Consider the following 26,113-nt stretch of genomic DNA (forward strand, 5'->3'; position numbering starts at 1 on the left):
CCTTGAGCTGAAGAGCTGAAGGACAGCACCCAGGCCCAGAGTTCCAGCCCCATGACCGACAAGAAAGAAAGAAAGAAAGAAAGAAAGAAAGAAAGAAAGAAAGAAAGAAAGAAAGAAAGAAAGAAAGAAAGAAAGAGAGAAAGAGAGAAAGAGAGAAAGAGAGAAAGAGAGAAAGAGAGAAAGAGAGAAAGGAAGGAAGAAAGGAAGAAAGGAAGGAAGGAAGGAAGGAAGGAAGGAAAGAAAGAAAGAAAGAAAGAAAGAAAGAAAGAAAGAAAGAAAGAAAGAAAGAAAGAAAGAAAGGAAACTCGGGCCCTGGTGGTTCTTACTTGTAATCCTAGCTACTCAAAGTGCTGAGATCTGAAGACTGTGGTTTGAAGCCAGCCAGGACAAGCAGTCCTTGAGACTCAGCTCCAATTAATCACAGAAAAAGCTGGAAGTGGTGCTGTGGTTCAAGTGGTAGAGTGCTAGCCTTGAAGGAGAACCTCAGGGACAGCACCCAGGCCCTGAGGACTAGCAAAAGGATGAAAGCAAAGAGGAGAGTTGAGAGGAGAGGAGGGGAGTTGAAAGGAAGGGAGAGGAGGGGAGGGGGAGATGAGGGGAGGGGAGGGATAGATGAGGGGAGGGGAGGAGGGAGGAGAGGAGGGGAGAAGGGAGGGAGGAATGGAGGGAGAGAGGAGACAAAAGAGTAGAAAGGGAACTATTTGGGAAGAGAAAAAGGCTGGGGGACATATCAATAATGGCGGTGACTATGATTCAAGAGTATTATATACATATATGAAGATGCTATAATGAAATTCATTATGTTGTAAATTTAATGCAAATAAATTACAAAAAGAAAAAATTCTTGGAAAGGAATTTGGTGTTGTCCTTCAAGGAAATTTCTTCAAAGAAAAATTATTCAAAGTAGAGAAAAACATTCAAATTTGATAATCATGGATATATACATATATATGAGGGTGGTACCAGAGTTTGAACTGATGATCTTCATTAAAAATGGCACTGGGGCATGGCTCAAGTTGTATAGTTCTTGCCTTAGAAGATAAAAGATGTTGATGCGGCTTTGTTTTGCACTTTTTTTGTTGTTGGTGGTGGTGATGGGGCTTGAACTCTGGGCCTGGGTACTGTCCCCCAGCTCTTCAGCTCCAGGTTAGCACTCTACCACTTGAGCCACAGCCCCACTTCTCATTTTCTGGTGGTTTATTGGAGATAAGAGTCTCATGGAATTTCCTGCCCAGGCTAGATCCTCAGATCCTCAGATCCTCAGATCTCAGCCTCCTGAGTAGCTAGGATTAAAGGCATGAGCCATCAGCACCCGGCTTGTTTTGCTTTATTTTTAAGTAGTTTGTTTTATCCCTTGTAGTTTTATTTTTGATGATTTTTTTTAAATATCGGCCTTGTAAGTCAAACTGAAACATAAAAAACAGTAAAGATGACAAGAAGTAAAGAGAATTATCCTAAGATTTAAAACAAGACAATAGAAAGTAGTGTGATAACCAGTATTAAGCTTGCCTTGGATCTTGTCTTCCTAGTGGCCAAGGTAAGACAGGATGACATTATCTGTTCTTGGTATATAGTCAAAGAAAGAAACAAAAGATCTTGGAGGGAAAAGAGACAGCCATTAACTGAGTAGCTACTGAAGGAAAGCAACAACCAACCAGTTCAGACCAACTTTTAAGTAACAGTAACTGAGCTCTTTATTTTAAAAGAATGGTGAGATAAATTTCTCTTGGAGTAAAGATTGGGACACTGGAAGGCAAAGGATTGAGAAGGCAGAACACATGTACTCATTTGGACATCACCACTGACTAAGTTGTGTGACCTCGACATCAAGGTACTTATTTTGGCCTTCCTTACTGAAGAATGATAGAACTACATGAAATACACAATACAGGGATTGATATATGGTAGTGATACCCAAGCATGGTAAATTCTTGTTTTCTGGTAGTATAGAAACAAAACCAAGAAGGATAAGCACAATTATAAGGAGCTTATTTAGCAAAGGGAAAGTAAAGGCCACTCAGGACAGTTGTTCACTGTGTGACCAGGGACTGGCTGTTAACCACAAGCTGAGGGCCACCATAGAGCTCCTAAGCTCTTCAGGAGACAGGTTGAATTTTCATGTCAAGAGCATGAGCTAGTTCAGTTATGTGGCCCTGCATTCTCACTATTGATAGAGTTCATGCCAAGTCATACCATGACCAACAACATCAATTCTAGTATTTTTGAATAAATGATGGGAAAGATAAGAATCTATGCAAAACATTTCTTAACTTGATTCTTGTTTTACACTAATCTATATTCTAGTTACTTTGAAGATCTTTATTCAATTTGAAATGGAGTAAACATTTTTAAACAAAATAAGGAATTGAAACCAACAAAACTTCAAAACAACAGCTCATTGAACATTCTAGCTACTATTAAAATTATAATTGTAAATTCTAAATACACCCAGCGAGGCATTTTGCAACTCAGACTTCCTTTGGAAATTCTAATTTGTTTTCTCTTTTGACAACTTAAGCCTGTAAGGTCCACCCCCGGATGGTGAGCAGACTCCACACTCCCTCCATCAAAGTCTCCACCCAGTACCTGTGTTATCTAGGCAACTGGCACACCTGGAAGAAGTCACATCTGCATCTGCTGAGGTCACATCTGAATTTGATGTGGCCACACCTTTCTCCGCCCATACCCTAGATAGAGCCTAGCCAAGGCCCAGACGCTCTTTTTTCCCAGCTCTCTCTCTTTTCCAGCTCTTTCCTGGCTCTCTCTTTTTTCCCAGCTATCTCTTTCCCAGCTCTCTCTTTTCCAGCCCGCTCTCTTTCCCAGCTCTCTTTAGCAGGTCTTTCTCAGGCCTTTCCCAACCGTGTGGAGGGCCAATATGGCCTGGTGCCAGCAGAACGATGAATAAACCTACCCCTTACCTGAATACCATGTGCATGGTGTGGTTCTTAGCTACCTCTTTTTAAAAACCTAACAAAGATAAGCATAATAAATTAATTATATCACTATTTTGAAAAACAGGGACAGAAGATATGTAAAATAATCTCAATCAATTGCAGTAGCTATCTCCCTTGATACATCAAGTTATTCTTAGGCAGCTTCATACAGATGAGTGTGATAATATAAATAATTATACTCACAAAAAGAATTTTCATACCTTTCTAATACTTGTAAGCTTGTCTTTTTAAAGTACTGCATGTATATATGAATGAATGAATGAGTAAATGAATGAATAGAGTGGCTACAGACAGGCAATGTGATAGGCTAGTTACTAAGAGACAGAACAAGGTGAATGCCCTGAAAATCTGCAGTTCAACAGAAAAGAAATACATGAATGGCTATTCATAAATCAATTTACTAAGGGCCTCTGGAAAGCTTTTAAATTCTACAGATCAAAGTAGTTGGAGTTACCAAAGTACACTTCAAATACAGGTTTGTCTTTAACTTCCAAAAGAAAAAGGTGGAGGATACAGGAAGGCACAGAAGGGAGCAGAGAATGTGTAGAGCCAAGGAGAAAACTAAATATTTAGAACCATGGAATACAGGATGATCCTCACCAATTTACACAAAAATGCTTACTTGCTTACTATGTATATATAAATATGCACAATATGATGAAAATATAGGCTTCTTAGGGCTTTTCCTATTTTCTATAATGCTGTGCTCTCTGTTCATCTGAGGATCAGAGGGGTCAAGAGAAGGCCTTTCCGTAATGCCTCTGTATTCAAATTGTCTTCTCAAATCTCTTCTTAGTCTCTTCTGACTCCCTACTCAGCCAAATTTCTGAAAAGCCTAGTTGAATATAGTGTCTACATTACTAGTTGAATATAGAATCTATATTACTTCCATTGTCAACACACATAATTCAATTTCACCTTCTACTACCCACTCAGACTGCTGGGACTAATGGTACTCCACCCACTGTCCATCCTTCATTACCTACCTGGCTTAGACCCTCAGATGGAGCTGGCACCACTGAATGTTCCCCTTTCCACAGTGATTGCTATATATTTCTAGCTCATCCTGCCAATGGTTCTTCAGTCTTTGTGGGTGGACTCTCATTCTGTCTTTGGCTCTGATAAGTCTGTAAATCTTCCCTTTGTTGCTTTTGTCCCTCCACATGCTTTCCTAGGTTACTTCATGTATTTAATATCAAGTCACTAAACCTATACTTTTAGACTAGGCCATTCCAGAAACCCACACTAACATGGTGAATTATCTATAGGAATCACTTCAGTGCCTTCAAAATCCCCCAGTCTCAAGCTGCCCAAACTGAATTCATTCTTGTCTTTTGCTGTGAATCATATTACAATAATTTCTCTTATCTTTCTAAGAGTCAATATCTAGAAAAAGGTACTATTCTCACTAAATCTTCTGTTAATGGTAAAGACATAGTTTTATTTATTCAGATGTTAAATTCACTGTAATTTGAGACTCATATTGAGTGATATGAATGCTACAAAAAATCTAATGAAGTTTCTTAATTTTAAAGAGGATCAGCTACCTTTTATCCAAGGTTTTGTTACATATAAGTGTAAGGTAATGTTTACATAATGATATACATCCATATTGCTCCGTATTTTAAAAGTCTTTATATTTACTTTTATAAGGGAGTATAATTTCCATACTTGCATGCATTACAACATGGCATGGTAGATGGCCTCATGGCAGAAGTTTGTAGAAGAGGAATAAATCACATGTTGAGACTGTAAGCCAGAGAATGGGAAAAGAGCAGTCTTCTACGGGAACTACACATAGCGTTAGTGCCTTCCAAGGATGATACCCCCATGACCTAACTAACTCCCTCGAGACCCGATGTTACAAAGGTTTCACCACATTGCATACTAGAATCCTTTTAAGAGATCCAAATCACAGCAAGTGGTAGGAGCAACCATTGCCACCCAATACCTTCCTATATTTTTAGCTGCACATAATTTTCTGCTAGGTGCATAGTTACACAGACAGATGAATTTACCTTTTCTCTTAACTTCACCAACCTGGCTGATCCTAATCAATGTTTACTCAAATGTTTTATTTTCCTTCTTTTCCAAGAGCTATTTCACACAATTTATTTTTTAACTTAGAATCTCAAGGGCTGAAAGATGAATTTGGAGATGATACTTTGGTAAAAGGACAATGCTGTTTCCTTTCTGTAACACTTAAGAATAATATACAGTCACTTTCTATGAGAATAAGCTGCCCTCAGAAGTTTTTCTTGAATCTATTATGCATGTGAGTTTTGCAAAAGGCTTTTAATTAAATAGAAAACTGATATAAAAATTAAAAATCAAACTTAGTGAATGAGGTTTGACAACTATAGCCATGAAGATACCAGAGCCCCAATCAATACACTTAAAACGGAGCTGATAAGCCCAGTTCCAGTGGCTTGTTCTACTCAGGAGACTAAGATTTGAGGATCATGGCTTGAAGCCAGCCCAAGCAGGAAAGTCTATGAGACTCTTATCCCCACTGTAAACACACACACACACACACACACACACACACACACACACACACACACACACACACACACACGTGTCATAAGTAGAGCTGTGGCTTCAGTGGTAGAGCACTAACCTTGAGCAAAAAGAAGGTCAGGGATAGAGCCTAGGCCCTGAGTTCCCAGGACCTGAGTTCAAGTCCCAGGACTGGCACAAAAAGAGAGCTAACAAAATGAGGAAGCAAATAAAAAAGCAAGATTATGATTTTTCATTCAAATTAGTTGAATACACATTTTATCAATTAAAAGAATGAACATTCCAAAAATCACTATGCAATTCTCCAATCATTAAAATAAAAACTAAATTCAAGTTGGCATTCCACCTATCTCCAGAATCTCAAGCTACAAATATTAATTATTTATTCTTAAATAATCTTACAGAAATGCATATTTACACCATAGAAGATAAAGTAAATTTTTCCCCTTAAATCTTAATGCACAGTTCTTTGGCTGCTGATACTGACTTTTGATTTATTTTCATCACTAAAAAAAAACACAAAGTCTTTTTCTGTTAAAATCAATATTCATCTTCAGAATAAGAAAGTGATTTCTTTAAGATAACTTCGATGTACTCTGAGTTGTTAGAAAGTATTTGTTACACCGGAACAGTCTTGTATACATCTCCTGTGACAGTTTGCTTTAAAGATTTCATAATTGAAAATCTATTCATTTCGTTTGGAAATTGGACAAGTATGAAATATCTATTTCCAGCAAATTCATTTAGTATAATAGGCTAATTTAAATTATAAACTCCCTTTCATGTTCAATGAAATGAAATTTAAAATATAACAATGTTTTTAAATGGCACTAAATCAAAGTGATTATTTTCTCTTTTAAAAGTACTAAGAAAATAAATTCAGACATAGGTAATGAAATTTAAGACCACGTTGACAAAAATACATCCCCAGTAAGATTTTCTGTTTTTGAGGGTTTCATAATTTTGATTTTGCCAGCAATCTAGGGCTACTAAATAGGCTTCTGCTCTCTACCTTGGAATTTTATTCTCAGTCTGGTTGCCTTCCTGATTACTAAGTCTTTCTAAATTAGAGCAAGCAATTTCTCTTTGTTTTACCTAATATTTGAAAATGGCAAAAAAAAAAAAAAATCCCCTGGGTCACTGAAAATTATCCTTTCATTCCAGCCGCCTGTTTCAAGTCAGTCAAAACATTCCAGACTTCAAAAGGAAGTTCTGCCTTCTTAGGCCGTTTTGGTGTCCGTCTTTGGTTGGCCTAGGAGGGATCGGTTATTTGGATAAATTAATTTCTGGAGCCTGCTGGCCTTCGAGAAGACCTCAATGTCTGACTGCAAATTAGTTCTACTGAACATGAAGAAATCCCTGGACAGGCTAGAAGAAATAAATGGTGATAAAATCTAATATTACAATGTTTGTAATGTGATTTTATTCTGCTGTGTAGCTTGTAAGCACGGTTAATGTTGAATTAAGTATTTTAATTTTTTTTTTTTTTAGAAAGGGGCATGAAAGCAGAAAATCAGATCAATACCCAACTCACAGCACAAAAGGCTAAAAGCCAACTTTATAATAAAACCTCCAGCAGGAATCTTTTAGAACAAACAAAAATGTCCCAGTTTTTTTTCCACAAAATCAACGTGGTATTTACATTGCAGATACAACCGCCCCCCCCCCACCCCTTTTCCCCCAGGCAGGAAGTCACGCCGTGGAATTGCGCCTTAGCAGGATTGTGATGAACTGTGATGGAGCCCCCAAGTGCAGGGCAGTACAAGTGCCTCACGAAGCCTCTCCCCAAGGAAGAGGAGCCTGCCAGCCAAAACCAACAAACAGGGCCCCTCAAGCGGAACAATGGTCCAGAAAACTCAGCAAAAAAGAAAATAAACTTCCTTGGCAGTTTGTTTTTTGACTGTTAAGAGCTTAGCTACAACTCTATCAAGATTTTTAAGAAGGTAAGAAACTTCACACATACTGCTTTCTCACAGCTGCTTTGGAGTTGAGAGTGCAAATTTATCATCTTGTCTTGCCATGCCTAATCCACTTTAAGGAGATACTTGTATCTTTTCTTTCCAAAGTAAACAGAATCACACCTCAGAGAAAGAGATGAAGAATGCTTCCTTTCCTACTTCCACAGCCCCGGCCCAGGGTTCAGCTGGATTGAGTGGAATCTAGTTCCTTATTCCCAGCCACATCACCTCACTTCTCTAATCTATCAAAGAGTTTGAAGATTCTATCAAAAGGTAATGAAGATCGGAAATACTGAGGAAAGCTGTGAACAAATTTTGGATTCCAATTCCATCATATCTACATTCAAAGTTAATGATGCTAAAATACAGTATGGTCAAGATTTAAGAAAGAAAACAATGTGTGTCTTCTAAAACTTAGTAAGGAACTATTGTGTTTTTCTTTTCTGTGAGCTACAAATAATATTCTGGTTCCCAAAGGCTCATAACTCTCAGCTTGTCATTACATTTGAAAAATGTTTTATGAAATATTTATCACCAGACTGGGTATAATAATGATTCCTCCAACCCTCCATCCTGCACTTAAATTCCCTCTTTAAAAAAACTTGTTTTTTTTTTCATTGTTGTTGTTTTTATAATTCAAACTAAGCCTGCTTTACATAGAGTGGTATCAAAGAATACAATATAGTTAATAGATGAAACTAAATATTAAACGTGAGTATATATAGTGTAATTAACAAGTAACACCCACAAATATGAAAAGGCTATAAAAATACTTTCAGTCATAGCTAAAATTTTTCTTCAATACCATAGTTCTACTTATATAAAATTAAGACCAAGATTTTGAGAACATTCATGACTTTTATTATACTTTATTTAACTATTCAGACTAATTTTTGAAATGTGGGACATGAATGAAAAGTGATATATGTACATTAAAGAAAAACAACCATTAAACAAACCATGCTCAAAGCAATAAGAAAGGTTCATCTGTAGATTCCTTACAGAAATGTCTAAATTCACAGAAGAAAAAGCATCAAATGACTGGAGAAATCACGATAGAATCCCCTTCTGAAATCTTTAAAGGGACACTGCCAGTCCTGTGGCCTGGGTGCTGTCCCTGAGCTTCATTTGCTCAAGGTAAGCACTCTACCACTTGAGTCACATCGCCACTTCTGGCTTTTTTGCATAGTTTATTGGCGATAAGAGAGTCCTCCTGAGTAGCTAGTTATAGGTGTGAACTACTAGTGCCTGGCTGGACCTATTTTTTTTTTTAACCACCAAAATCTAAGCATGCTTCTTACCCTCCTCCTAATGTAAAGTAAATTAGGTAAGCTGTGTCATACACCATAGAGCATTACTTTTCAAATATTTCACAAGCTAGACCTTGTTTTACTTTTCTCTCGTTTGTACATACTTTCATAAGTTTTTCTTTATTACTTATTACCAATAAATAGTAAAATTTCACATTTTATGTAGCAAGCCATTTGAGTATCTGTTATATAAAAAAAGGAAAGAGAAAATAGGAGAAATGAAATCATTACAATTACTGCCAAGTTAATAATTAGATAAAGTTTTTCTTGTTCAATCATGAGTCAGTATTTTTCTAGCTATTAAAAAGAATTAAGGGAGACCCAAGTGCCAGTACCCCATGCCTATAATCCTAGCTACTAAGGAGGCTGAGATCTGAGGATTGCAGTTCAAAGCCAATGCAGGCAGATAAGTCCCCATGTGACTTTTATCTCCAATTAACCGCTCAAAAACTGGAAGTACAGCTATGGCTTAAAGTGGTAGAGTGCTTGAACAAAAAAGCTCAAGAATATTGCACGGCCGTGTTTAAGTCCCACACTGACCAAAAAAAAAAAAAAAGAATTAAGGAACTTGATTGAAGGGTCCAAGGTGGGGTTGAATGATGCTAAGAAACAGTACAATAATTTCCAATCAGCATGTTTTCTTTCAAAGTATATGCTAACCCAAAAGGGACAGCAGAGAGCATTATGCATTTTACTCCTGGAAGATGAAAAAAAACATGTGATAGTCCCACTTTCTCTCCATTAAGCAGTAGGTAAGTACCCATATGGGCACTGGAGGAGCTTTTAGAGCTAATCTAGTTTCACCTTGTCCTCCATACTGGACCTCCAATAACTCATCACCAAGTAGTACTGAGCCAAAACTGCATATGTGTACTGCTTAGAACAGTCCTGTCTACAGAGTGCCTAATGTCTTATTTATGCATTTTAATATAGATACATAAACATCTCTAAGGATATAAACTAATACCAAGAAAATCATCTCTGTCATCTCTTCTTGTAATTCATAGTGCTTGCTTTAAAGACTGTTAAGTGTAATGACTTCAAAATATATAATACATAAAGAACTTATCAGTACTATATACATTTGGGCAAACAAAACAGTTCTTGGAATAATATCTTAATTGAATTAATAACAACACATAATTCACTTTTGAGCAAAATCTTAAAACTTTTCATTAAATTATAGGTTTATAAAATTTCTCACTTTTACAAAAGACTTTACTATTTCTGATCTTTCGGATCAGATATGCTGACTCATAACTGTATTTTAAACTAGTGGGAGATAGATTATGAAAAGGATTAGGGTCCAAGGTCAGCTAAGCAGAAAACAGAGGATCCTATTTAAAAAAATAGCTAAAGCAAGCTAGGTACTTGGGGCTCACACCTATAATCCAAGCTACTGAGAAGGCTGAGATCTGAGAATAACTATTTGAAGCCAGCACGAGTAGGAAAGGCCATGCGGCTCATCTTCAATTAATACCTGAAAACTAGAAGTGGAACTGTGGCTATAAGTGGTGGAGTGCTATTCTTGAGTGAAAAAGCTCAGGAGCAGAATCCAGGCTCTGAACTCAAGCCCCATGGCTGGAAAAAAAAATAGTATCTATGTATGATAGATAGATTCGATAGATAGATAGATAGATAGATAGATAGATAGATAGATAGATAGATGATAGATAGATAGATAGATAGATAGATAGATAGATAGATAGATAGATAGATAGATAGATAGATAGCAAAAAAATGGATAAGGCTAAAGTTGTAGATTGTTTACTTAGCAAGCACGAAGCCCTGAACTCAAGCCCTCACACTGTCATACGTACATACATTAGCTGTGTTCTCTTCAAAGTTTTTAAGGTCAGAGAGAATATTAAAATAATTTTATAACTGTCTTTCAAGTCTGTTCAGTGTTGATTGACAGTGATTGACAGCCTCCAACTCAATTACAATTATATAGCAGGTTCCAAAAACTTTGCAACTTTGTCTTAACGAAGTTAATACAACTCCAAGAGGGCTCAAAGTAGTAAGTTATCCCAAAAATCTCATCACACCCTTGTGTGAACTAATTCTGCCGGGGTAACCATGGACCAGTAAGTTGTAATTCTCTCCAACATCACAAATAGCTCACATGCTTGCTCAAAGCTTTTGTTGGCTATCATTTTGTTTTAAGGTAGAGCCTGTCTCCTGGTTTGGATACAAAAATATGTAAGGTCCACCATTCTGTGTTGAAACTACTCACCATGCTTTAGAAATTATCCTAGACAAACAAAAAAATAACCAGTTTATTAAAAAAAACTAGATGAAATCTAACAAAAAATGAAGATATATAGATCATAACTTGTTATTCCATAGAAAGTGACACATTTTCTTCCTGATAATTTGGAATCTAAGCAAATGACTAATGTTTCATATAAACTGAACAAATGAACTTTAATAAAAAGATTGACTTTGTGGATGAAATTATTTTTAAGTTGTCTAGGTGCCATTACCAAGATTTTCATCACCAAGAGTTAACTATTTTGAAAACACATGCGATTAACTACACCCATAGCTAACCAATTTTAAACATTTTTGTCAAGCACATAATTTGACACACCTTTGCACAAAATATTTTTGAACCCATTTTAAAAGTTAACTCTCAATTTTCCAGCTGTGGCCAGGTAAAAGTGTTGTTTTTAAATGTTTTAGAGAAACTCAGATGGCCAAATTACTAAAAAAAAAATATATCATTAAGAACCTTGAACATGAATAAAGTTAAATGTGCACATGGTCATTTTTCTTTCTACCAGGAATATCTTTATCACTTAATACTTACTTATTTCAATATTTGTTTTCCTAATGCAAATATTTCCTGAGCACCATATTTTAGAATAAAATTAATTGAAATTTAAAACAAAAAAGTATTTTCCATTATGAAAAGAAGAGGAAAACTATTAGAGTATGCAAGAAGTTTTGTGGTTCAGACTTTTTTTTAATACAGACTGCAAACACACACACACACGTGTTGTTTTTTGAGATCTCTGCTTGATAAACACATAGCATTTCCATGCATGTTACTACATTGCTGAATAAAGCCTCTCACGGCCATCCTATGATTCTCACAATTGATAATACAGCTAGCTATTCTTTGTTTCTGTGGATTGCATCTACAGGCTCAACCAATGACAAAGTAAAAATATTTGAGATAAAATGGCATCCATATGGAACATTTGTAGACAATTTTCCCCTTATCCTTATTACCTAAATGATACAGTATTTACAGTTATCTACATAGTCTCACTATGTTGCTCAGGCTAGTCTCAAACTAATGGTCTCAAGCTATCTTTTGATTCCTCAAATTGAAGTATGTGGGAGACACTGGAGGCATGGCTCAAGTGGTAGAACATCTGCTCAAAACATATGGGAGGTTGTTCAAAGGTTCTATGCACATACTATGTGATTTTATATAAGGAATGTAAGTAGCTGCAGATTTTGATATCCATGGGGCTCCTAGAGCCAACCCCCTGCAGATACCCAGAGACCACTGTGTTAGTTCTGTCTTACCCGAGGGTAAAGACACTGACTGACTAAGATACCAGAGATTTGAACACATCTGGGCAGCAGCTGTATAAGGACTCTTAAACCTTCAGTTCCCTTCCAGCCTCACCAGGTTCCCTTCAGCAACCACCACAGGTATCCACTGACTCAACATGACTAAGAAGAGCACAAGTTATCTCTACTAATCTGAGAGGGGCGTACACTTCCATAGTTCTATGAAGAATTTTAGAAAAACATGGAATGGTAGTCTGATATGTTAAAAGTTTGAATCTGAAAAACTTAAAGAAATTTCAAAACCTCTTTACCTATGATCATTCACCTAGTCCAATCAAAAAAAATTCTACAGTGAGCATGATTTTTATTTGCCAAAAGCACTTGAAACTTTTGATATGTGACTGTAAATTTATTTTGCCTAGTTTCATGAATTCACATAGCTTCATACCCCATACTGTCAATTTCTTTCATAATTCTAATTTTATAAAGTGAGGTATGCAAATCAAGCCTCATGCTTTGCCAAAATTATCAGAAATTGTCAGGCCAGGTGGTAGTAGATCATACCTGTTATCCTAGCAACTTGGGAGGCTGAGATTTGAGGATTGTGGTCAAAGCCAGCCTGGGCAGAAAAGTCTCATGAGACTCTTAGCTCCAACTGACTACCAAAAAAGCCAGAAGTAGGGCTATGGCTCAAGTGATAGAGTGTTAGCTTTAAGCAAAAGCTCATGGAGAGCACCCAAGCCCCTGAGTTTAAGCTCCAGGGTGAGCACATAAGAAAGAACAAGAAGAAGAGAAAGAAAAGAAAGAACAGGAAAAAAAAGAAAAGAAGGAAATAGCCAACAAATGGAGTTGGTGTTTGTTTTCAGCATACCTCAACCTCCACCTTCCTGGGACCTGGCAGAGCAAGCACAGCTCAGAGCTTGAATCTGGTCTGTTTCCAAAGGTGCTTAGTTCCCTGGAGCATGTGAAGTAAAAGCTGCCAAATCAGCACTTGAGAAGATTTCTTTCTGTTTACAAAACCTCTACTCTAGGCAATTGTATTTATTCATTCATTCATTCAACCAAAACATTTGGCCCATCTACAATGTACCACATAGACCAAGAGCACTCAGGGACAGGAAAGTGGCTGTCCCTCGTTTCAAACTCTGTCCTCAAACAGCTTTGGATCCAGAAAGCAAACATACCTTCAATTTAGGCTGGACAATAAAAGAGAGAATAAAATCCATGCTAATCAGCACTTATCAAGTGAAGAAAAAGAAGTTCTGTCTGGGAAGGAGAGATAAGTTGATATCTGAATAAACCCAGTCTACATAAAAATAAAAACAGCCAGTGACTGATTCTGCATGAAGCAAATATATAAAAGAGGTATATTAGCCATATTAATCATAATTATCCAAATATATACATGAACATAGTTGGGTATATAATATATCTAACAATATTTATTTACATAAATTATTTATATTATCAAGCTTCCTTTCCTGTTTAAAAATAGGCTGATGGAATCATTGCATTATTTGTCCATTACTGTGTAACAAATTATTCTAGAACTCAGTACTTTAAAATAATACACACTAGTTCAGGGTATAACTCAGTGGCCGAACCCAGGGTTCCATTCTCAGCCTACCAAAAAAATAAATTAATAAAAATGTATTATCTTACATAATTCTTAAGGAGTAAGAAAATTGTAGCAGGCTGACACTGGCTCAAAGTCTGTTCTAAGAACATACCTAGGCAGTCTTCTGGGGCTATGGTCCTTCAAGGATAACCTGCTTGAAAGATGGCTTAGTCATGAGATTGCTATAGAAGATCTTAGGTCTTAGTCATCTGGACTTCTCTGAGTGTCCCTACATATGGCAGCTGGCTTCCGCCAGAGGTAGAGACCTAAGAACAAAGCTGGGAGGAGTCACATCCACAGACTATCTGACTCTTCTGGCTTTAGGAGTGAGTCACTAAGTCCAAACCTCATTCATGGGGGCCATCTCAAGGAATTTCATCCAGAGACAAAATCTTGAAGTCACTACCAACACATTTTGGAGATTGGATACAAAATGGAGAATAGCAATATCTCATTGTTATTCTAGGTATCTTCTAAAGATAGGAACAATGGATATGGTATTACAAATAAAGAGATTCAGGCCTCAAAGATCCTAATCCCCACATTCATGTCTATATATAGATAAATAAATACTAAAATTGTATCACTAGTAGTATTTATTTATAGAGAGTTGGAGAAGGTTGCATAAAATAGCAGGCAAGCAGAATGCTGGGTTGTAGAGATCTATCACATTGAGGTTCAACTGCAACTCTGGAATTGTGGAAGTGAATCACCAAATGAAGTCCTTGAGCTCACAGAGGCACTGCTTTGTTTGGTGGAACCTCCTGATTAACTGTGGTAGCAAAACACAGTTATTTTATAGTGCAATCCATTTGTGATGGGCTTCCATTGTCCTGTACAATATGAGTAACAACAGAATCACAGGGAAGTAGAATTGCAAGAGGTCTTCTCTCAAATCTTCCACTTTATAAATGAAGAAGAGGAGGCCCAGAGAGAAGATGAGTCACGTCGAGGAGCACAAGGATAGGCTAATGGGAAGTTACAAAAGTAGTGGAAGAAGGGGGTATGTAATCATTCACTCACCCCTCTCCCTACTGGGAGAAAACAAGAAGAGCTCCTCCTTCATTTTATTCCCACTCTTCTGAAGTTCCACATATCTGTGGCAATTCTCATGCGTCAGCTGCAGAGTTAAGAACATATGACCCCAATGTGGTCCTTTACAGAAAATGTTTTTCTATTATTGTTATAGTCACAGGGCCTGGTAACTCACCTTTGTGATGATTATAATCATACCCAAGAACGTTATGAACCAGAAAGGTGCTTGTTTTTTTGAGGAATTTAAACTTTCCTTCCTCTACCTCTCCCTGGTCCTCCAAAGTCCCAGAGTATGTGTCTTTACTCTGAAAACAGTATGCATAAGAATCACTGTTTGATGATTGATAATGGTCCATTCATACCAGTCCATAGTTCTTCATCTTGCAGCTCCTGCTCTGAAGACTGTTGATCAGAGGCAGGCATGGGCAACGACTCCCAATGGTTAGAGCTTCTCTTTTCTTTCCAGCATTAGTCACAAGCAATTTCCATCTTTGTCATGCTCCACTTGTTTGGTGTGCATGGGCCAAGTGAGCCTCACCAGAACACAAGACACTGGCCAGCTCAGATAAACAAACGTTTACCGAGTGTCTGCGGAGGGCTTGACATTGTGCTTGGCCCTGGAAATATAAACATGTCATTGTCCTGGCTCTGGAGTAATTTTCCTGTCTAGGTTTTATTTTTACCTAAAATATCCCATTGCTAATGCAACTTGGTAGCCAATTTGAACTTTGATGACCAGTCTCCTCTAAATTCTTAGATCATATTCCAAACTGGGTTTTCTAATATATCCAAAACAGCCCAGCCTACTCAAATGAAAACTCTTCCCCCCTCATTCCTTCTAGGATCATCTGATGTCCCAAATTGTAACCTCATCCTAACTTGGTGCATGTGTCTGTTACATCAAATTAAGAGATAATACCATGTCCCCCTCCAAAGTAAACTATATTTTAATTGAATACTAATTAGTTGATTTTCAACACTTACTGTGTCTGTGTCTGGTATGCATGGGATAACATTAGCAATCACAGCAAATCCTGAAATGGCAAGTGCTACATGTCAGGCCACATTCTAAGCATTCTCACAGATGGAACTCGAGTCAGCCCTCACATCCACTCTTCATCAGTCTACTCACAGACACGGATAATGGTCCAGGGGAGGCCCACAGGCTTTTCCAAGCAATTGTATGTAGTTAAACAGCATCCCGACTCATATTTGAACTTAAGGAGTTGGGCTGAGATATCCTGTGCTTTTATTCATTGTATGTCCCTCACATATTATTTCTAATCATTCAATCATAAAAGGAAGGTACTTTCATTGCCACTTTGTAAATGAGGAACCAAAGCTTAGGGTTGTGAAGAAACTTGCTTGCAAGCAGAGCAAAGGTGTAAGTCGGTCTGCCTGATTTGAAATGTCCTACCCTTTTCATGAACATAACCCTATTGACTGAATACTTGGGGTTTTATATATATTGTTTTAAAAGTGTGTTGGAATATGTTATCCTATTTCTTCATCAAGAGACCCAGCAATATATGTTATTATTTCTATCTATCAAAGTGAAATTGAACTGAGAGGTGAAGATTGGGGCTTAAGGCTAACCTAGGCAAAAGTTAATGAGCTCTCATCTTAACATAATAAATACAGGATAGTGGGCACACTTGTAATTGCAGCTACACTGCAGGCAGAGGTAGTAGGACCACAGACCAAGGCTGCCCTATGCAAAAATGTGAAGCCCTATCTGGAACAAACCAAGCAAATGGGCTAGGAGTATGGCTCAAAGGATAGTGTGCTTTCCAAACAAGGCCAGGAGTTTTAAAAAGGAAATAAAAGAAAAGATAAGAAATAGTACCATGAATAGACACATAGATGACAAAACTAAAGCTGACAACTTGAAATAATTAATAAATGGACTAATGGCTTAAAGAGAAACTTCTCATAGGAAGATGTAAGAATGGCTAATAGACACATAAAGAAATGTTCAACATCTCTGGCTATAAAGAAAATGCAAATCACAACAACACTGAGATTCCACCTCACCCCAGTTAGGATGGTCAATATCTACAAAACTAACAATGACAAATGTTGACATGGTTGTGGCCAAAAGGGAATTCTATTATACTGTTGGTGGGAATGAAAGTTTGTTCAACCCTCTGGAACTCAATATTGAAGGTCCTCAAAAACTAAACACAGAGCTTCCCCATGACCCAGCAATCTCACTCCTGGGCATTTACCCAAATGACAAGCCAGGCTGCACTAAAGCCACCAGCACAACCACACTCATTGCAGCATTTTACCATAGCTAAGATATGGGATCAACCCAGATGCCCTCCCCTGCCCCCACCCCCCTAGTGATTGAATGGATCAAGAAGATGTGGCATATATATATATATATATATTATATATATATATAGTAGAATTCTAGTCATACATCAGAAAGAATGATATTGTACCATTCATAGGGAAATAGAAAGACTTGGAAAAATGTATATTAAGTGAAGTAAGCCAGACCCAGAGAAACACAGGTTGCACATTTTCTCTCATTCGTGGAAAGTAGAATGTGCTTATAAATCTATAAGTAAACATACTGGGTGGTAAGCAAGGGGCTACAAATGAATTAAATGAAGAAGAATAAACTGTATGGAGGGTTCAAATAGTATAATTCTTTAAAAACTCTAAGTCAAAGCCCAACAAAATAAATACTAGGTAATGGGTCCTTGCCAGAGGGGAGGGTGGGGCCAAAGAGAGAGGGGTAGAAAATGAAGGGGAATGGGGGAAAATACAGACAAGACTCTATTGAGAAATATGAAGAAATGGTGGGTCAATGTAGGGATGAAGATATTGAAGAAATGACACAGATCAAGATGAATTGTATACACAAACTGCAAAAAAAAAATCAATATATAATCTAAAATTTAAGAAATATGAAGGAAGTAGAATAGAGACCCGGAAGCACAACAAATCAAAGAAAGGTTGGACAAATGGGATTGCATAAGGTTGCAGAGCTTCTGCAGGGCAAATGACATAGCTAGCAAGATCAATAGAAAGCCCACCGATTGGGAGAAGATCTTTACTAGCCATACAACGGACAAGGGTCTCATATCTAAAATATACTTGGAACTCAAAAAATTAAACCACCCAACAACAAATCCTCAAAGAAACAACTGCCCAATAAATAAGTGGGCGAAAGACTTAAAGAGAAGCTTCTCTGAAGAAGAAAGAAGGATGGCCAATAGACACATGAAGAAATGTTCAACATCCCTAGCCATAAAAGAAATGCAAATCAAAACAACATTGAGATATCACCTCACTCCAGTTAGAACAGCAAAAATCAAGAACTCTAACAACAACAGATGCTGGAGGGGATGTGGACAGAAAGGAACCTTACTTCATTGTTGGTGGGAATGTAAACTTGTTCAACCACTTTGGAAAGCAGTATGGAGGTTCCTCAAAAGACTTCACATAGAACTCCCCTATGACCCAGCAATCCCACTTTTGGGCATTTACCCAAATGTTTACAAACAAGACCACACTAAAGCTACCAGCACAACTATGTTTATTGCAGCATTATTTACCATAGCTAAGATATGGAACCAACCCAGATGCCCCTCAGTAGATGAATGGATCAAGAAAATGTGGTATATATACACAATGGAATTCTATGCCTCCATCAGAAAGAATGACATTTCCCCATTTGTTAGGAAATGGAAAGGTTTGGAAAAAATTATATTAAGTGAAGTAAGCCAGGCCCAAAGAAGCATAGGTCCCACGGTTTCCCTTATTTGCAATATCTAGTATAGGTATGAGTCAAGCGGAAAAGGCCAGATAAAGTGATGTTAGGAAAATGAACCCTTAAATATGTATTTTAATGTTTTCGTTTCTTTCATGCATGTGTTTCTAACGCATTTATAAGATTATTTCTTTGTTGCTTTGTATGTCCCTCCCCCACAGTGTAACCCCCGCTTTCACTATATTTGATGTCAGTATAACATGTGGAGGAGATGGGGACAAACAAGTCGTTTAAGGATTCAGGTGGACCTGTTGCAACAATGAGAAGTACAAAATGTCATGTCAAAACCAACTTTACAATGTCGGTGTGGGGGGGGGGAGGGGGGTATAATTGGGTGGGGGGAGGGGGGAGGCTGGGAAGGGAGGTGAAGGGTAAACAAAGGAGGAGGCTGCAATGCTTGGTAAGAAATGTATGCATTATCCTGCCCATGTAATTGTAGCCCCTCTGTACAGTATGTTCTCAAATAAAATAAAATAAAATTAAAAAAAAAAAAGAAATATGAAGGAAGGAGTAGGGTGGAAAGGGTGGGTGAGAATGTTGAAAGGAGCAACAGTGATCAAGATTATATTCATAAACTGCTCTGTTGAATGGCAACACCTATGTATAATCGCTTACAGAAAATAAAAAAAAAAAATTAAAAGTCAGGTACTGGTTGTCTCATGCCTGTAATCCTACCTATTGTAGAGGCTGAGATCTGAGGCAGAACTGACCACCAGAAAACCAGAAGTAGAGCTGTGGCTCAATGTCGTAGAGCCCTAGATTTGAACATGAAAGCTCAAGGACAGTATGCAGGCCTGGAGTTCAAGCCCCACAGCAATAAGAGGAGAGGAGGAGGAGGTGGAGGAGAAGAAGAGAAGGAGAAGCAGCAGCAGCAGCAGTAGCAGCAGAGGAGGAGGAAGAGGAAGAAGACAACCAGGAGGACTGTCTGGGTTCCCTGCATCCCTTTGTTCTTAAGACTATTTCTATTTGCTTTGCTTAAGTCAGCCTAAGTAAATAAGTTCTGGAGTTATTTGAGTTACTGAGATGCAGGTGGGAAAAGTAGGCAAATAGAAATGGTTTTAGGCCCCTATTATAGCCCTTGTTTTGAGTTTCAATATATTCTTTTCTTAAAAAAAGATATGTTGAAGTCTGAAGCTCTAGTTTCTGTAAAAAATGACTTTGTTTGGAAATAGGATCTTTACAAATGTGATCAAGTTAAGATGAGGTCATTGGGATGAGCCCTCATCCAATATGACTAGAGGCCTTATAAGAAGAAGACACAGACATGAGAAGGGACCCAGGTTGCTACGTGATAACAGAAGCAGAGACTGAAGCCAGGTTACCAGGCACGCCCAACCCACAAACACCTTGACTTTGGACTTCCAGCCTCTGGATCTGTGGGATCACATGGTTACTGTTTTAAGATACCCAGGGTGATGTTTTGTTACAGTAGCTCTAAAATCTAGTACAGGTTTCCAATAAGATCTTCCTGTTTTACAAAATGAAATCGAAAACCACTAGATTTTATGTTATTAAATTTAAATAATCCAAAAATTTCACTTATATAAAATATCACATTTGTGGTAAAGTTGAATAAATGAAATCCTGATTTTATTTTGTAGTTTCTTAGTTTAACTTTTAACTTGGATTCTATTTATGTAAGTACTTGCAGAGACTTCTACTAAAGAGTATGCTTGTTTCTATTAATAAAATAATTATTGAGTTTTTCCATCATGGTTAAAAGTCACTTTTATTCCTAGACCCTATAAGTATAGGAATAAGGTACATACATATTTTAATGATTTCTTACAAAACTCAGCATCTTATCAAAAATTGTTACTAGCTTTTCAACTTGACCATAATTTAATTTAAAGGACACACAAGGTTGAATTTTGAGACTACATGGAGCCCTACAATATCATTATTCCCCAAAGAGCTACCATACAATCAACTAGTTTTTTAGATACAAACAAATTAAACACTTGCATTTTATAATAAAATAAATATGTTTGGGTCTCAGGAGACTGAATGCCTTTCCCTCATTCACCAGCTGCCAACATGGTCAAAAATATGTTGTGCTGCAGTTTGTGGTACATTGTATAGGTAGATTTTCAGGGGATTAGATAAACTGTTTATTCCTTACTTCTAGAAACATAAAAAGTATATTCCTGGGTCTGGGAAGGTGGCTCAGTGGTAGAGTGCTTGCCTCACATGCATGAGGCCCTGGGGTCAATCCCTCAGCATCATATAAATAGAAAAGACCAGAAGTGGCGCTGTGGCTCAAGTGGTAGAGTGCTAGCCTTGAGCTGAAGAGCTAAGGGACAGAGCCCAGGCCCAGAGTTCAAGCCCAACTCCTGACCACAAAAAAAGTATTTTCCTATAAAATAGTATATTATGGTGTACTTTTTAGTTTGTTTTCAAAGAACTTTTAAACACATCCATTTGAACCATAAAAGTGTGGTTTTTAAAAAAGGTGTAGCCCAGGCTGGTCTCAAACCTGTGATCCTCCTGCCTCATCCCCCTCATTGATAACAAGCGTGCGCCACCAGGACCAGCAGAAAATTGTGATTTAAAAAAAAAATAAAAGAAAACAAATGTTTTCATCTCTATCTTACAGCTGATGAAACTGACACTTGGAAATATGCCCCAGGTCATCCAGTAAATAAAAGATAGAACCAATAAAATATATAATGTAAAAGATATGACTCTCAATGTGGAATATGTTTACCAATATACTAGACTTTCTATTTAAATCAGTCACAAGGTTTTGGGTTATTTCATGAAAAATTTGTGCAGGTCTCATAACTTCTAAAGGAAAGTATCATGATTTATCTTTTGAAATCCTTTCCTAAGAGGTTATAGATGCATTATCAATCTTGATATTATTTCCTTCTAGAAACCTTCATAAACTAAAGAAACTGAGAAGTGCCGACATTACCTGGGTCTTCAATGCTTGTGTTTTGAAGGTGTTTACCTCAGATTGGGACAACCACTGCCATGTCATTGGATCAACCTTGAAGGAGCTGCTAAGAGATGAGTTGTGTTCAGCTCAACAGGAACAGGATCTACCTGAGAAGTAACTATAGCAATGGCCCCGATCATGACAGAAGTGACTCAAGGCCTCATTATCCTCCTCTTTTCCACTATGTCCTCATGCGGCCAAGAAAGGAGTGGATAAAATTTAGAACATCAGAATTACTTCTTCTAGATGTGAGTGACATATACTCAGAATATTCCAGAATAAGAAAGGTAGAATTTCTGATTTACACTTGTCCAGTGCTGTATGTGGTACTAAAATGAGAAGCTACCTCACATTTGCTCATCATATAACATATGCATTTTCTTCTTCACATGACAGACGCATTTCCACAACTTTGCTACAAGAAGAGGCTACATTACAGAAATAGTATTCTCTTTAGTGCTTCCATCATTCCACCATTATTCCTCCTTCAAGTGTCATAAGTCACCACAAAGAAAAACAACCTGGCTTCTTTAACTCTTACAACACACAATAGTAGTATCAAGGTTAAAAATGAGCATGCCCTCATTTATGGGGTACCACAGAGTCCAGTCTCACACTCAATGGAATGAACCCACAGAGAGATCCCCAAAGCTCACCAGTTGTTACTGCCCAGAAGAAAACTGAGAATACTAGTGTCCTGTCTAGCTAAGATCTTTAGACTTAATACAGAAGATGTGGGGCTTAATATAGATAGCTCTACTTGCAGAGCAGAGGAAGACTCACTCAGACTTGAGAAAGAATCCTTACAGTGGCAATGGAGAGCTGTAATATAATTGTAAAATTAAACATTACAAATACGCTTTGTAATTATATGCAAAACCTGTGAAAAGCTTCTTTTGAAAAATGCCATCAGATGAGCAAATCAAGTTAGATTCTCATTAGGAATACATGTATGCTTAGAGAAACATTAAGTCTTTCTAGAAGAAGCAAAACACAGAACTGAGCCTATGGAGGTTCAATTCTGTGAGCAAAGGTCTAGAAAGGAGGAAAGTAAGCACAAAACAATGCATGGAAATGACATTGTGTTAAATGGATTCCATGATCCTTATTTCCCATATCAAAGTTCCAAAAATGCTTAGAATATATTCCGTATTTTTATAACACTGTATACAATGGATACTACTCATCAATGAAAGAAATCATTGGCTGATACTGCAACATTGATGAATCTCTTTGAAAGAAGTCCAAAGAGGAGACCTGTTATAGATGGGCTTTTGAAACAGGCAAGCTGATTGAAGGTGAAAACACTTAAAACATCAGAGTCAGGGGGGTACTGAGGAAGTGCTGAGTGAGAGGGACATGTGAGGACTTTCTGTGGGGGAGGGGGTTGTGGATGCTCTCTGTTTCATAGGCATATCTATTTATGGATAGTTAAGATTTGGGCCTCTCAACACACATGTAAGAGATATAAGTGAGGGTCCAAACCTGTGTTTAAATACAGCTGAGGCACTTTCTAAGAAAAATGTTTGAAAGGTGAAGTGATAAGCAAAGAAAAATGTAAGCATATTTGGAAGTATTTGCACTTTAGATAGTCTCATCCTTCTTTGCTTGAGTAACTTTAATGATTTCCTCTTCCTATCTTGAGCTGTTTCTCCACCTTCCTAAAGGAAGGGGGAACTTGAAAACAGAAGAAAGTGAGCCTTGAGGAGCCCGCCCAAGCCTTTCACATAGAACCCTCTATGTATGGCTGCATACGGAGTGGAGCAAGCAAGAACCAAATTACCAGGAAAGAGCTTCTCCAACCAAGATCATCTGGTGTTTCTCTTGAGAAACATGCTTCCCTGCATTTGTACCCCTAAGATATCCAACCACCTCTCCAGGTCAAATCTGTTTCACTTTCATGGGACCAAAAATAGAATCACGCTTAGTACCATGTCTTTACAGACACTATTAAATTTGTTGGTCCAGCTTATCAACTTGTCTCTACCTAAGGAGCAAAGTTTCATTGTAGGTTTCAGTAAGCAGTAAGTTACTGGTGAGCCTATTTTGTATTTATTTTATATTCATTCCCCAAAGTATTTTAATACAATAAAAACATCAACTATCATAGATCCACAGCAGGTGTTTGAACACAATAACCCATTGGGTGTTCTGTTTAGAGAAGGTGGGCATGGGGGCAGCTAAAGAACCTTCCTGTTTAGATAATAGCTGCACCATACAAAGTGAGTGGGAAGTGCCTTATGTGAATCACCTTACATGATGACTTAAGAGGTATCACCAGAGTACACTCTGTAATTGCATACAACATTACTAAAAATGCCTGGATAGCACTTGATTGTTTATTATTAAAATCCTCATCCATTAGCACTTACTGCCTATTGCATATTGCCAATAGGTCTTATAAAATACATCATACTGACAGGAACCACAACAGCGTTATGAAAGATCACACTTCACGTCAGTGATAATTCCATTTTGAACGTAACTGTGCTGTGAAACCAAACATGTGAAATCATCAGATACTTAAAACTCAAAGTCTCATACATTACCCCCCCCCCAAAATGTCACGGAAGTTTGCCCAGGAAAAAGCTCTTAATGAAATCTGCTTCATAAAAATTAAAAGTTATTGGATTATTTAAGTTTTCTAAGGTCAGAAGTTATTTGTAAGATTATTTCTAATTAGAAATAATCGTAAAGGAGCCAAGGAAAAATTATTTTATTCCTGGGATGAACCTGGGGGGATTTTACAAGAAGACACACAAAATATAAATTGAGGCTCTCTTCATTTGAATTCCAATTCAAAAGCTTATCAAATGATGAAACTTTTACATACATTTCAAATACATTCATACAAACATGTATAATAATAAAGCAACTGCAAATAAAACAAGACAAAATGTAAATGCTAACTTGTAGTTTTAGAAATAAATACATGTTCACCCTGAGGCAAAAGAAAATGTCAGACTTAAAATTAGGTGTAATTATACAATGCTAAAAGTTGGTTTTTTCTTTGTGATTCTATTTTTGACAGCTGATACCTCCTAAGAAAAGATACAAATTAGTTTAGGCTTATGAAATTGTGTACTATTTAATGTGTAATGTCCAAAACCATTAAAACTTGGTATAGAACGTTTGAGAAATTTCTAGATTCTCAAATTACAACAAAAATAGCCATTAGGATTTTGGAAGCAATAATTCTTCCCTTAGGATTGATGTTCTGCTTACTTACAGATTGTCCATTTATCCTCTGGGGGTCTTCCATTGAAGAGTTCTTCTTCCAAATTAGATATGGGCAATTAGCTACACACTTCCACAGAAGGTTCCAGTATGGGGGCACCTATGTAGAGCACAGAGCAAGCAGCCATATTAATTGTATGGCATGAAATTAAGAGCAGCTCAGTCCGGCTGCAGCCGTCTATTTGCTAGCATGTACACATGAGTCAAGAATGCTTCCCTTCACTGAATGAATCTTTAAATAAATATTATGGGCTCCCTGTTTATCACAATTTACATGAGCCAAATGTGGACAAACGATAACTCAGTTGTGTGTGTTATCAGCAGATGCAGCCCCCAAGAAAAGAAGACAGGGGATCAGGGGAGCAGCTAAAAGGCTTTCTGCACATATTACTTTTGAGCCAACACTACAGAGCATTCTTTTTTGCCTTTCTTTTTTCTCCCTTTGAATCCAGTTCCTCCCTGCTATCTATCAATGTCAATTGTCCCACAATGCAAAGAGGAAATACTCACAAAGAAATATGATGTAGTCTGAGTAAGGATGAAAGCAAGAACACTAAGGTTGAGTGTTTTACCCTCAGGGCTGGGATATTATTATACTATGTCTCAGCAAGTTTACTTTGGGTAACAATTTCACGGTTGATCAATTGGGCACCTTCTAGAGACTCAACACCTTCAGGAAGAATTGGTGTGAGGGAGATTTCAAAAATAAGGAGTATTTTCAAAAGTAAGGAGTATTTTGAAATATATTCTACTTTAGCTATCTTCCAAAAATGAAAAATTCACTGATATAGCTATCTACTTACCCATTCTAATCTCCTACTTTTCAGAAATCAATTTTCATGCATTTGTTCAAATCAAGAATCCAAAGTCACTCTATGGTATTTATACTGGTATTTGATGTGTGCTAATGTGTCTCATATAAAGTCAGATGTCCATAAATCAATGCATATGTAATTTTAAGCAAGAAAAGGTACAAGCAATACTATTTAAGACAAAATCATGGAAGAGAGAACTTGTAGTAGCTTAACTTCAGTTATTTCTTTTCTGAATATACTTAAAGTTCTGCATATTAACATGGCAGAAAAACTATAAAAGTGAGAGTCAAGGCCAGGTGCCAGTGGCTCATAACTGTAATCCTAGCTACTCAGAATGCTAAGATCTGAGAATCCCAGTTCAAAGGCAGTTTAAGTAAACAGATCCAAGAGAATCGTATCTACAAGTAACCAGC

General features: G+C 37.3%; 1 protein-coding gene across 12 annotated transcripts in view; it reads right to left on the reverse strand.

Moving 5' to 3' along the window:
• Window positions 1-26,113, reverse strand: part of Eya1 (EYA transcriptional coactivator and phosphatase 1) — a 310,160-nt gene that overhangs the window by 273,147 nt on the left and 10,900 nt on the right. For 10 of the 12 annotated variants that reach the window (XM_069990921.1, XM_069990918.1, XM_069990920.1 and 7 more), the window contains one exon: window positions 24,878-24,985. In XM_069990921.1, coding sequence (XP_069847022.1) covers window positions 24,878-24,985 — 108 coding nt within the window. Of the gene's footprint in view, window positions 1-24,877; window positions 24,986-26,113 lie in introns of those variants that run through there. The other 2 variants (XM_069990924.1, XM_069990923.1) reach the window with 1 other exon arrangement.

This window comes from Dipodomys merriami, unplaced genomic scaffold (assembly GCF_024711535.1).
Source record: "Dipodomys merriami isolate MVZ:Mamm:240054 unplaced genomic scaffold, mDipMer1.0.p SCAF_4, whole genome shotgun sequence".
NCBI lineage: Eukaryota > Metazoa > Chordata > Mammalia > Rodentia > Heteromyidae > Dipodomys > Dipodomys merriami.